Here is a 12,469-nt window from a genome sequence, read left to right on the forward strand (position 1 = left end):
TTAGAACACCATTCCACCCGACGTTGACCAGATCGCCCCACAGATATTCAATCGGGAAACCTCTAAAGCGACCGAAAGAGAATGAAAAAGAAGAAGAAGAAGAATACGGAGGAAGAACAGATTTATTATACACACACAAGCAATGGATGGAAGAAGCAGTAACACAGCGAATCGTTAACTTACACTATTCATTTTTACTTAACCCCAAGACAACGAGCAGGACAGGACGTTCACACTTACACAGGGGATATTGCAGGCAGGTAGGGCTTGAGGTGGATTGCTTGAGAGGGAGGCAAAGTCGGAGGCAGCAGCTCTCAATTCCTCGCGGTTTTGGCGGGAAAACCCTCCGTCGCGTATCCGCTGCGGTAGACGTCACGCGCTGGTTCGGCACACCTGCTCCTCTTCTTGTGGTGGAGCCGTCTCCCTCCTTTCAGCGCGTCTCTCCAAAGCTGGTTTCCTTGCCGAGTACCTCTCCTCTTTGGCTTGGAGCGTTTCGCATCTCACCGCTCCTCTTGGTGCCGCCTCTTTGCTCATCTCCCAGGTCATCTGGTAAAGCAGTCCCTTACAGTCGCTTTTATCACCTCGGGCGGAATTAAGCCGCCAGCTCCGAGGGCACGCCTAACGGGTCGCTCACCGCGGTGCTGATTGGCTGTTAGGGCTGGCTCACTCCTCCCCTCTTATGACGAGGTGGAGACACGCCTTTCTTCTCCGAGATTAGCACATGGGCAATAGCGGCCTGCGGGATTGAAAACAACTCCCCTTTTGAAAGGAACTTTGGAGAGCGGAGATGTTTGGGGAAATTGGAAGGGCCTACGCTTATTTTGTTTGATACAATGCAAAGTCAATCTAGTGGGAAACACATATTTAGCCTACATGGAATAAGGAAATACACTATTTAAAAGATATATCGTGACCTGCGTGTAAGTTTCATGGAATTAACTAGGAGGACGGCTGCGACCATTATTTACATTACCAGGGTGTTACCATACTTTTGTAACGTTCACATTGTAACGTTTCCACATTCGTTACAATATATATACATATATATATATATATACATATATATATATATACATATACATATATATATATACATATACAATTATACATATATATACATATACATATATATATATACATATATATATATATACATATATATATATATACATACATATATATACATATATACATATATATATATACATATATATATATATATATATATATATATATATATATATATATATATATATATATATATATATATATATATATATATATATATATATATATATATATATATATATATATATATACATATATATATATACATATATATATATACATATATATATATATATATATATATACATATATATATATACATTATATATATATATATATATATATATATATATATATATATATATATATATATATATATTGTTACAGACGCGGTTGTGGATGTTGGTTTACCGAGCGGTTTGGTATGACCGCGTCTGCACGTTTACCCGATTATACTCGAACCTTGGCCGAGTCGCGCTACGCTAGATCAATGAAGGAAAAGGACACAACGGCTGGGATTAAAATGACACGACACCAGGGATACGGTTCTCAAGACCTCCGGAGGAGGTTATATTATGGCGGAAGGTTAGATTACAGGGATGAGAGGGACAGCATAGTAAGGTAGGCACTTAATTACGGTCTTATATAGTAGCCCCGACAGACGACAGATAAACAGGACAAAACTGACTCACACGGGGATTGATGGCAAGGAAAGCGGGTAGTCGATGGCTCAAGGTGCACCTTGGCTCAGGGGCAAAATCGACCCGGTCCGGTCCAGTAGATGCGGGGAGGTCGCTCAGCGCTCGGAGGTCGCGACTTGTCTCTTCTTCAAGCTGGGGGCGCATCTGACGTCACGTCCGGTAAGTCGCTGCGTATATCCGGCGGGGAGTGACACGCCCTCGGCTCGTTAGCTCCGCCCCAGATGGAATCGGCCCGTTGCTTCTCATTGGGTGCGGGGGTTACCGGCTCCGCCCTTGACGAGGGGCCGACAGGCAGCCCCTTCGTGGTAACCCCGTCGGCGCACATGGGTAATGGCGGCTAACCGAGCCGGAGTGAGGACGCACACTCCCCGCGCCGCGCCGCCCCCATTTCCTCTGTTGTAGTTGTAGTTGTTGTTGTTGTTGTTGTAGTTGTTGTTGTTGTTGCATGGGGAAGATGGGAGGAGGTAAGGGGAGGTCCTAAACTCACTACTGGTGCCATACAATCACATTCTGGTGCAACGAAGAGTCAGAATTAATGGAAACGAGTCCTTAACTGACATAGACTAAGAATAACTAGCAAGATGTCCGAAAGTTGTCTACGTGAGATGCGGTGGACCTGGGCACGACATTTAATGGGGGAAAAAGGGGAAGGTCGGTTCTACAGAGTGTTATTTACAGGCAATGGGACTAGGGAATGGGGGATTGGGGATAGTTGGGGAGTATTGGGGAAACAGGGGAATATTTACAAGCGGATATGGAGGCCAAATGCCATATCCGCAACATTGCACCCTTCTCTACCCTCGGGGCGTCCCGACCCGATAAATTTTTACCTATTTTAGTGTGGCACTCAGATGTAGTTCCCTCTACTATTAACTCTACCCTGAGTGCGACAGTTTTACAGATATTCACAAATGAGTAAATATGTCCCCCTGCGACGTTGCACCCTTCTCCTCACAGAAACACGCCCACAGGATAACCGAATTGCGGAAAGAATTCGCAAACTAAACATACAGCCGGTAGGGAGCATTATTTACAAGACTACGCTGATATTTACACTACGATCCAGGACCTGTTTTTGGAGGAACACATGCAGATGTTATGCATAGAGAGAGCACGCATGCCAGCATCGATACACCAACCCACGAGTGCTCTGTGGCCTTACGGCCTTTAATAATGTGCAGAGCACCCCTTCCCAGCACCAAAAGCACCACCCCATCACACAGTCAGCACCATCCGGTGCACCAATAAAGTGTTTATAAATCACCGGTGGTGTCGCAGCCGGCCGATGTTCTGCCGCTGGTCTTGCCTTCATGTGGTGCACTTGGCCTTCTTACTTCTTTCAAAAATAAAGAAAGGCGCCAACCGCGTCCATTTCTCTATTGTGGCCGTCAGGGGGCCAACTGTTAGTGGTTCACCTTGTATGGCATAGGTGCCACGTTGACCCATAGGTCCATCCACGGGTGGTGCTTGGCCGCAAAAGAACTGCGGTCCATTGTGGGTGGCCACCAAAATTGCGGTCCATATGGTGTATCGATCCAGGCAGCAAGCAGCGAAAGTGCAGGCCCACAACTGCGTAGCCAGCACCTCTCTCTCTCCTCTCTCTCTGCCCCAAAGCCAGATCCTCGGAGGTGGGAGACAAAAGAAGCAGACAAGTGAGTAAGGTGGTAAGGGCGCAAAAGTGCATGCAATGTAAGGTAATGCACACTGGGGGCACATGGGAACCAGGTGAGACAGGTACGTTCCTACTGTACGCCCCCCCCCCCCCACCAGGTAATCTACATGGCCCTTCCCTTACCCCTTACTGTATCCACAAAACACAACACTACCCATAAACATCTACTTTACAAATCAACAAACATCCCTACTGTCTTCCCCGTTCCTCCCATAAACCAAATTCGTCTTCTCTCCCTCCTAACCAATCAAATTTGCCATTTTCAACTCTCATCAAAATTTGCCATCTCCAACTGAACATCATAATTTGCTATCACCAATTCATCATCAGTCCCTCCTAGGGAGGGAGAGATGGAATCACCCCAATGTCTCATCCACGTCGTGATGCGTCTCACAAATCCACAGCAATCTCATTTCCTGCAACAAAACAAAGAAAACACAGGTGTGGAGTCATCATCATCACCACAGGTAAGTGGCTGCGTATGGTGCGACAGGTTCATCAATCCTAACTATTTCCTAAATGACTTTAACAACTTTACATTACCCGGGGTCTTTCTCCGGCCAACCCATTGGCCCTCTTACACTATGGGTTCTAAAAACCAATTCCCATTGGCCAAACTGTGGTGCTTTTCAATTTGGGGTCTCACTCCCCCGATTCATCTCCCGGTGCCCTCGCACAATTTCTGGGCGGTGGCGTGTACCTCTCCCAGCGGGTCTACCCACCTGCACACCTCCACCACTGCAGTTGCCTCCGAGCTTACCTGCTCCTTACCCTAACCTAACTACCTGGGGAAGGCCCTCTGGCGCTCTCCCCATTCGGTGCCCTCTCTGGCACTGGGCTGCCCGATCCACACCCGGGATCTTCAGGCACCCACTCACAACTACCGGCTCCCAGAGCCCACCTGCGGCCTCACCTGGCCGACATCCTCACAGTGGTGGAGTGCCCAACCAACTACACACACTAACAGGCTACACGCCCAGCCATTTCCACGACACTAATGCACCCATCCACAATACCATTCTGCAACCGCACCACAAATGCCAATATCCAACCACAATTTACCTATACCCTCTACCTAACACTTACACTACCCGCCCCGGGTACTCGTGAAAGGGGTCCACTCTTCCCCCATCCACACCTTCGCACCATGCACACCACTCCGTACCACTTACTCCAACTCTCTCCACACACCTGTACTTGCACACCTGTGCTCTCACACCTGGTGCCACCTGCACCCTTCTCTCACCAAGCGCATTCGCGCTGATCCACAACACTCATTACTCACACACTGCTCCACACACCTGTCCAGTTGCACACCTGTGCAATCACACCTGTTCGATCACACCTGTTCAATCCTCACCTGTTCAATCCTCACACACACGGCATCATCTCAGCTAACTACTCCCCTCTGAAACTTGCGCTTCCCAGTCGTCCCTTTAAACTATTGCGCTCCCACGTCATTATCATCCATACTAATCTACCTGCGTCCCCACTACAGGTATCAGTCACTAACTAAACTTAACGTTACCTACTGTCATCTTCGCTAGATCCCTACAATATAACCTAACCCACCCGGGCTAGTTTTCACTGCCATACACCCCATAAGCTATTGCTACTTTGCCCCACTTTTGTGAGGGATGACAGAGTTGCCATCCCACCACATCGGGCATCTCCCACTACCAATTTTGCACATCAAATTTCAACAAATCAAAAATTTGCCAATCACTACCCATCATCTGCCAATCACTACTGCCAATCCCTTGCCAATCATCAAATTTTGTTTTTCTCTAATTTTGGGTCCAAAACACTAACCTCCTCACCCAGTCTACTCACTAATGCCTCTCGGTGCGCCAATTACTGTCCAAAGCCCGGCTTCGTAAAGCCAAGCCATGAATGCGGGTTGTTCTGTGCCAGCGGCTGGATGCGTCCGGCACTCGGTGCAGGGACGGGGGCTTACCCGGGCCGAGATCCCACGCACCATCTCGGCGTGGAGCCATCCAATGTCCCGATCTCGACCTGCCGGACTGCCTCAACAAAAAGTGGTCGCCATGACGACCCTTTCTATCGGGCTGCCCGCTCCGCCTAGTGGAGCACGGACGCGGCCGTTCAAAGCGAGGCCCGGCACGCACCGAGGGCCCGCTTCGGCTAAAAGTCGTTCTAACCTTTAACCCGGTCACCGTCGATGCTTCACCTGGATGCTTACACCCCGCAGCCCGTTCCTTGCTCACACATCCAGCCGTTTCCATGCTCCTCGTACCTTTCCTTACACACCCAGGTACCCTCATTCCACTCACAGCCTTGGTCACACACCTGACCACCGAACACTTTGGCACACATTCGTTGGTCGCACACCTCACCAACACACCTCTTCGCGCCCCCTCCTCTGTCACCTCCTCTGTGACAATCACAGGTGTGCTCTCATTCGCACACCCAACCACGTGCCTCACCACCAACTCCAGCGTGCATTCCCACTCACGCTCTACCATTCCAGGTGTGCATCCTTTCTCACCTGTCACAACCAACTCACGCTCCTTGTCACTCTCACTACTCTCACCTCCATTCTTGACAGCGCACTCACCCTTACTCTTGACAGCGCACTCTTTCCTCATGCACCTGTCCGTCACACACCTTTCTCGCGCACACTCTTGCGCACACTCTCCCGTCACACCCTCTGTAACACTTACCACACCGCGCTTCCATGTGCTCCCTCGCACACGCGCTACGACCGACTCACTCTCGCCAGCACCCTCACTCCTCGGCACGCACTTTTTCCTCACACACCCCAGAGTCGGACTTTCTTGCACACCTCCTTTTTCGCACACCAGACCTGTCGCACACTTCACCAACGGCCTCTCACGAACACCCGGGTCAATCTCGACCCCCAAGCTTCTTAAATCCCCTGGCGCATCATACGCACGACCATATTGGTCACCACTTACACCGGGTCCTCTTCCTCTTCGCTTCTCCTCCATCACCTGCGAATCCCTCATCCGGTTAATGAGCACATCATCACGATTTGAACACAGACTTTGGACCAATTCTTTTACTTCCTCCTTTATCTCTTTCTTATCCTCTCTCCGTCGCTTCTTAATTTCGCTCACCCCTTCTTCCACTTCTTCTAATTTCTGCTTCACCTCTTTTATTCCCCGGTACGTCTCCTCAAGCTCGTCCTCCAAGGCTACCTTGACCGTTTCCATGTGCGTCCTCACCTGCCGGTCCTTCGTCTCCATTACCTCTATCACCTCGTCCAACCTCGTTGTCAATCCCTCACGTACCATCTGACATTCCCTCTTCGTCGCTATCAAGTCATCTTTTAGTTCTTTCTGTGTCGCTTTTAACCCTCCTAATACCGCAGTGTTCCTTTGAACCTGCTCCGTTTATCCTTTTTGTCCCTCCGTCAGCTGTTCCACCTCCTGCGTCAGGTCCTCTATGCCCCCTTGTAACTTTACAGTCCCCTTTCTCACCTCCTTCTCCATGTGCTCCTTACAGTGCCTCACCTCCTCGCGCACTCCTCCGACCTCCTCACCCACTCCTCTTCTGATCTCCTCTCCCATCACTTGCATCTCCTGCCCAGATGCCACCCTCATCTGCTCCATTTCCTCCCTGTGAGCATCCAGTTTGGTTTCTACCCCCATTCTGACCCCCTCTATCTGCTGCCCCATTTGGTTAACTTCCCTTTCCGCTTGGTCCCTCATGTCCCTCAATTTGCCTTCCATCCTGTTTTCTAACCCCTCTAACCCCTTTTGCATCCCTTCCATTTGATTCTCTTGAGCGGCCATTCTGTTTTCTACCCCCATTAACCCATTTCTCACCTCTTTTATCCCATTGTCTAACCCCTCAAAATTTTTGTCTACCTTCTCACCGGTACCCCTCGCTTCGTCCCTCATTACCCCCATTTGGTTTCCCATTACCCCCAATTGGCCCTCCAATTGCTCACTCTGAGCCCTCATTCCCACAATTTGGTTTCCCAATTGCTGACTATTAGCCTCTATACTGTTTCTCAAACCTCCAATTTGGTCTATAAGGGCCCTCATTTGCAGGAGGAAAAGGTTCGGATCCACCAGGGGCGCTGCCACGGTCGCGGGCGTGGACGCCGTGGCCACCTCGTGCGCGACAACGCTATTTTGCGACCCTGCCGCCCTCACTGCTTCGCTCTCCTCCTGTCCCTCATGTCCCTCAATTTGGTCCTGGATCGACCCTGCCTCACTCTCCACTACCGGACCCCAGCCGACTTGGTCTGCCATAGCGCGACTTTCAAAATTCGGGTTTTTATTTTCGTAAAACAAAATAAAATTTCGCCGTTATAATTTCGAGCGCGGGAAACGCGCTCCGGATCGAATTCTACCTCCCAACACCAATTGTTACCCTAGTGGTACAATTGGTGTTCCAAAATTTGGGCCTAATAAATTTAGTCCCAGGTCCGAATCCGACACTCCTGACACCAATTGTTACAGACGCGGTTGTGGATGTTGGTTTACCGAGCGGTTTGGTATGACCGCGTCTGCACGTTTACCCGATTATACTCGAACCTTGGCCGAGTCGCGCTACGCTAGATCAATGAAGGAAAAGGACACAACGGCTGGGATTAAAATGACACGACACCAGGGATACGGTGCTCAAGACCTCCGGAGGAGGTTATATTATGGCGGAAGGTTAGATTACAGGGATGAGAGGGACAGCATAGTAAGGTAGGCACTTAATTACGGTCTTATATAGTAGCCCCGACAGACGACAGATAAACAGGACAAAACTGACTCACATGGGGATTGATGGCAAGGAAAGCGGGTAGTCGATGGCTCAAGGTGCACCTTGGCTCAGGGGCAAAATCGACCCGGTCCGGTCCAGTAGATGCGGGGAGGTCGCTCAGCGCTCGGAGGTCGCGACTTGTCTCTTCTTCAAGCTGGGGGCGCATCTGACGTCACGTCCGGTAAGTCGCTGCGTATATCCGGCGGGGAGTGACACGCCCTCGGCTCGTTAGCTCCGCCCCAGATGGAATCGGCCCGTTGCTTCTCATTGGGTGCGGGGGTTACCGGCTCCGCCCTTGACGAGGGGCCGACAGGCAGCCCCTTCGTGGTAACCCCGTCGGCGCACATGGGTAATGGCGGCTAACCGAGCCGGAGTGAGGACGCACACTCCCCGCGCCGCGCCGCCCCCATTTCCTCTGTTGTTGTAGTTGTAGTTGTTGTTGTAGTTGTTGTTGTTGTTGCATGGGGAAGATGGGAGGAGGTAAGGGGAGGTCCTAAACTCACTACTGGTGCCATACAATCACATTCTGGTGCAACGAAGAGTCAGAATTAATGGAAACGAGTCCTTAACTGACATAGACTAAGAATAACTAGCAAGATGTCCGAAAGTTGTCTACGTGAGATGCGGTGGACCTGGGCACGACATTTAATGGGGGAAAAAGGGGAAGGTCGGTTCTACAGAGTGTTATTTACAGGCAATGGGACTAGGGAATGGGGGATTGGGGATAGTTGGGGAGTATTGGGGAAATAGGGGAATATTTACAAGCGGATATGGAGGCCAAATGCCATATCCGCAACATTATATATATATATATATATATATATATATATATATATATATATATATATCTATATATCTATCTATAATTCCAGTAATCTCTGTATGTCTGTATGTCTGTGACCGCTGTTTCTCGACAACCACGGGTCCGATATACTTGAAACTTGCCAGGTATATTGCTGGGGACCCGAGGATGTGCCTTTTCAAGGTTTCATATTAATCGGACAAGTAGTTACCGAGCTATGTCCAAAAAACGATTCAACCAATCAGAGAGCAGCGAGTTATCACGTGTGCCGAACGTGGCGAACAGACTCTGCCTCGGACGGCACATTTGAGAGCGTATTCATTTATTTCACGTTGGCAAACTATGTTGGCGTTAAACTATGTTTTAAAACTAATTAAAACTAATTTGCGATTCTTTCGCTTTCCTGCGCGTTTGTGCACGCTATGGCGATTTCTTTACCAAACTCCACAAGCCGTTCGCTTTGGACCAAACCATTTCATGTAAATAGAGGGGGGGGATTGTCACCGTACTCGCAAGCCGTTCGCTTTGGACCAAACCATTTCATGTAAATAGAGGGGGGGGATTGTCACCGTACTCGCAAGCCGTTCGCTTTGGACCAAACCATTTCATGTAAATAGAGGGGGGGGGGGGGGATATAATTTTAGATATATATATATAGTACGGGCATGCCCCAGTATCTATAATTCCAGTAATCTCTGTGTGTGTGTGTGTTTGTCTGTGTGTCTGTGACCGCTGTTTCTCGACAACCACGGGTCCGATATACTTTAAACTTGCCAGGTATATTGCTGGGGACCCGAGGATGTGCCTTTTCAAGGTTTCATATTAATCGGAGAAGTAGTTACCGAGCTATGGCGATTTCTTTACCAAACTCCGCAAGCCGTTCGCTTTGGACCAAACCATTTCATGTAAATAGAGGGGGGGGATTGTCACCGTACTCGCAAGCCGTTTGCTTTGGACCAAACCATTTCATGTAAATAGAGGGGGGGGGATTGTCACCGTACTCGCAAGCCGTTCGCTTTGGCTTTGCGAATGGACCAAACCATTTCATGTAAATAGAGGGGGGGGATTGCCACCGTACTCGCAAGCCGTTCGCTTTGGCTTTGCGAATGGACCAAACCATTTCATGTAAATAGAGGGGGGGGATATAATTTTAGATATATATATAGTACGGGCATGCCCTAGTATCTATAATTCCAGTAATCTCTGTGTGTCTGTGTGTGTGTGTGTGTGTTTGTCTGTGACCGCTGTTTCTCGACAACTACCGGTCCGATATACTTGAAACTTGCCAGGTATATTGCTGGGGACCCGAGGATGTGCCTTTTCAAGGTTTCATATTAATCGGAGAAGTAGTTACCGAGCTATTAGTAAAAGTAACGCAAGCCGTTCTTTTTGGCTTTGCGAATGGACCAAACCATTTCATGTAAATAGAGGGGGGGGGGGGGGTTCTGTGGTCGTTGCGAATGGACCAAACCATTTCATGTAAATAGAGGGGGGGGGGGGGTTCTGTGGTCGTTACTGCCACGTGGTTTCAAAGTTTTTTGTTGTTGTTGTTGTTTGCACGCATGTTTTTTTGCACGCACGTACGGGCACCCACGTACGGGCACGTCCTAGTATATAAAATCGGGAGAATAAATCAGATGCGGACGAAGCTTCAGGACTTCGATCTTTAATTTTTGACAAGCTTTCGACCAACAAAGGTCTTCTTCTTAGTCGTCCCCAAGTTCAACGGAAGTGAACTTTACTTTTTTTACTCGTCCCCAAGAACTTACTTTTTCCACATGCGAAATTTGCATTTATGTTTATTTAAATTATACAATGGACTGCAAAATGTAAATGTTTCATGATATTTGTTATATTATATCACCTTTATCTATCAATATTGTTGAAATGAAGATCAAATAGCTGTATGTTGAAATATGTTGAAAAAGTCAAAACTTTACATGGGGTGTACTTACTTTTTCACGTGACTGTATATATGTGTGTGTATGTATGTGTAACATTGAGACTTAAAAAAAATTATTATTCTGTCTCGTCTAGTGGGTGAAGTAGGGAGAGGGGAGAGATAAATATTTATAATGGTAAAGATGGAAAGTTTACATGTCTAAAGTAAGAGCTGTGCTTGCTAACTGCTCCTGTGGTAAAGCCAATTTCTGTAAATGAAATCTCAAATATTTGAGCTCGTTACAAATGTTCAGATGATTGTATTATTGCAAGCATGTGATTCCAGAATAATGAGCAGTTATCAAATGTACTCTGTGTTTCCACTGATGACAATTTTCTGATTACACAGCACCATGGCTGTATGCGACGAAGACCTTCTGCTGTGTAACATGGTCCGGTGCCGTGCACGACTTAGTGGCTCCGCCTGGGTCACGTCCTGTTCCCACATCTTCTGTGACGAGGATGGTTCTCGAGAGTTCCACAAAGCAATGAAGTGCCCCGCCTGTGGCACAATTCTTGCTGGAAAGTTCGATATAATCCGCATGGACATAAGTCCCACAGATGAATACAAAGCCATGGTACTGGCTGGTCTGCGGCCCGACGTTATTATGGAGATCTGCTCACGGGCACTAGCCTTCTGGACTTACCAGGTGTCTCCGACAATTTAAATATTGCAGAGTAATTCTACCTACATTCACACTCGTGGCCTGTTTGAGGTTCCCATGGAAGCCTCTTGCTCATAATTCTGTGTTCCCATGTCCTCATTCACATATATTGTATTATTTTATAAGTTGTCCATTAATGCCCCCTTGTAATTTAGTAAAAGTTGGCTAATATTGCTGTCCTACACATGGTTTATATACAATGCTCAACCACAAACCATGAACAATTAATGGTAAAACAAGGGTGAACATTTTGCTTTGGCTATATTATGGATGGTATACTTTGGAACCTTGTGACCTTCAGATGTAGTTTTGGCTCCACCGTACTACTTGCTGCAATGAGTTCATATCAAAAATTCCAGAAGCGCCCTCATTTGCCTGTCTGCCACGCAGCAGGAGATGGGGTTTTACAATTGTGTTTGTCAGTGTGTCTTTGCAGGCCAAAACTTTTTTTTAGCATTTGAGCGTTTATAATCAAATTTTTAACAAACCATTATCATAAGAACATGGAGAAAATAATTAAAAATAGAGTCAAAATGTCAAAGGGCAAAGTCACAATAAGTACAAATAGGCCTCGTTAGCCCGTTCATTGCGCAGCTCGAGACGGTCCGGCTTTGTAATCACTTTCGTTTTTCTTCATTTACCATTTGAGTGTTTGTCATTAAATTTTCAACAAAGCTTTTAGTATGCGAAAATGGAGAACTAGAACAATGCGACTGTGTCGCCAATATGCCTCCACATAGTCCCACAACGGGTAGATGTCATCGTTCACTGTCCTGAAAAGAAACAAGTTTGATTTAAATCCTTTCAGCTGTTTTCAAGTATCACATTTTCATCAGCCATGACAGATTTCACATCGATTGGTGAAGCAGTTTCA

General features: G+C 47.6%; 1 protein-coding gene across 2 annotated transcripts in view; it reads left to right on the forward strand.

Moving 5' to 3' along the window:
- The window catches only part of CCNB1IP1 (cyclin B1 interacting protein 1), a 160,474-nt gene that overhangs the window by 57,086 nt on the left and 90,919 nt on the right, over positions 1-12,469 (forward strand). For both annotated transcript variants that reach the window (XM_068136437.2, XM_068136431.2), the window contains exon 2: positions 11,280-11,580. In XM_068136437.2, the coding sequence (XP_067992538.2) occupies positions 11,284-11,580 (297 nt within the window). In that variant the 5' untranslated portion in view covers positions 11,280-11,283. The remainder of the gene's footprint in view (positions 1-11,279; positions 11,581-12,469) is intronic.

Source organism: Myxine glutinosa, chromosome 1, assembly GCF_964187855.1.
Source record: "Myxine glutinosa chromosome 1, kmMyxGlut1.1, whole genome shotgun sequence".
Classification (NCBI taxonomy): Eukaryota; Metazoa; Chordata; class Myxini; order Myxiniformes; family Myxinidae; genus Myxine; species Myxine glutinosa.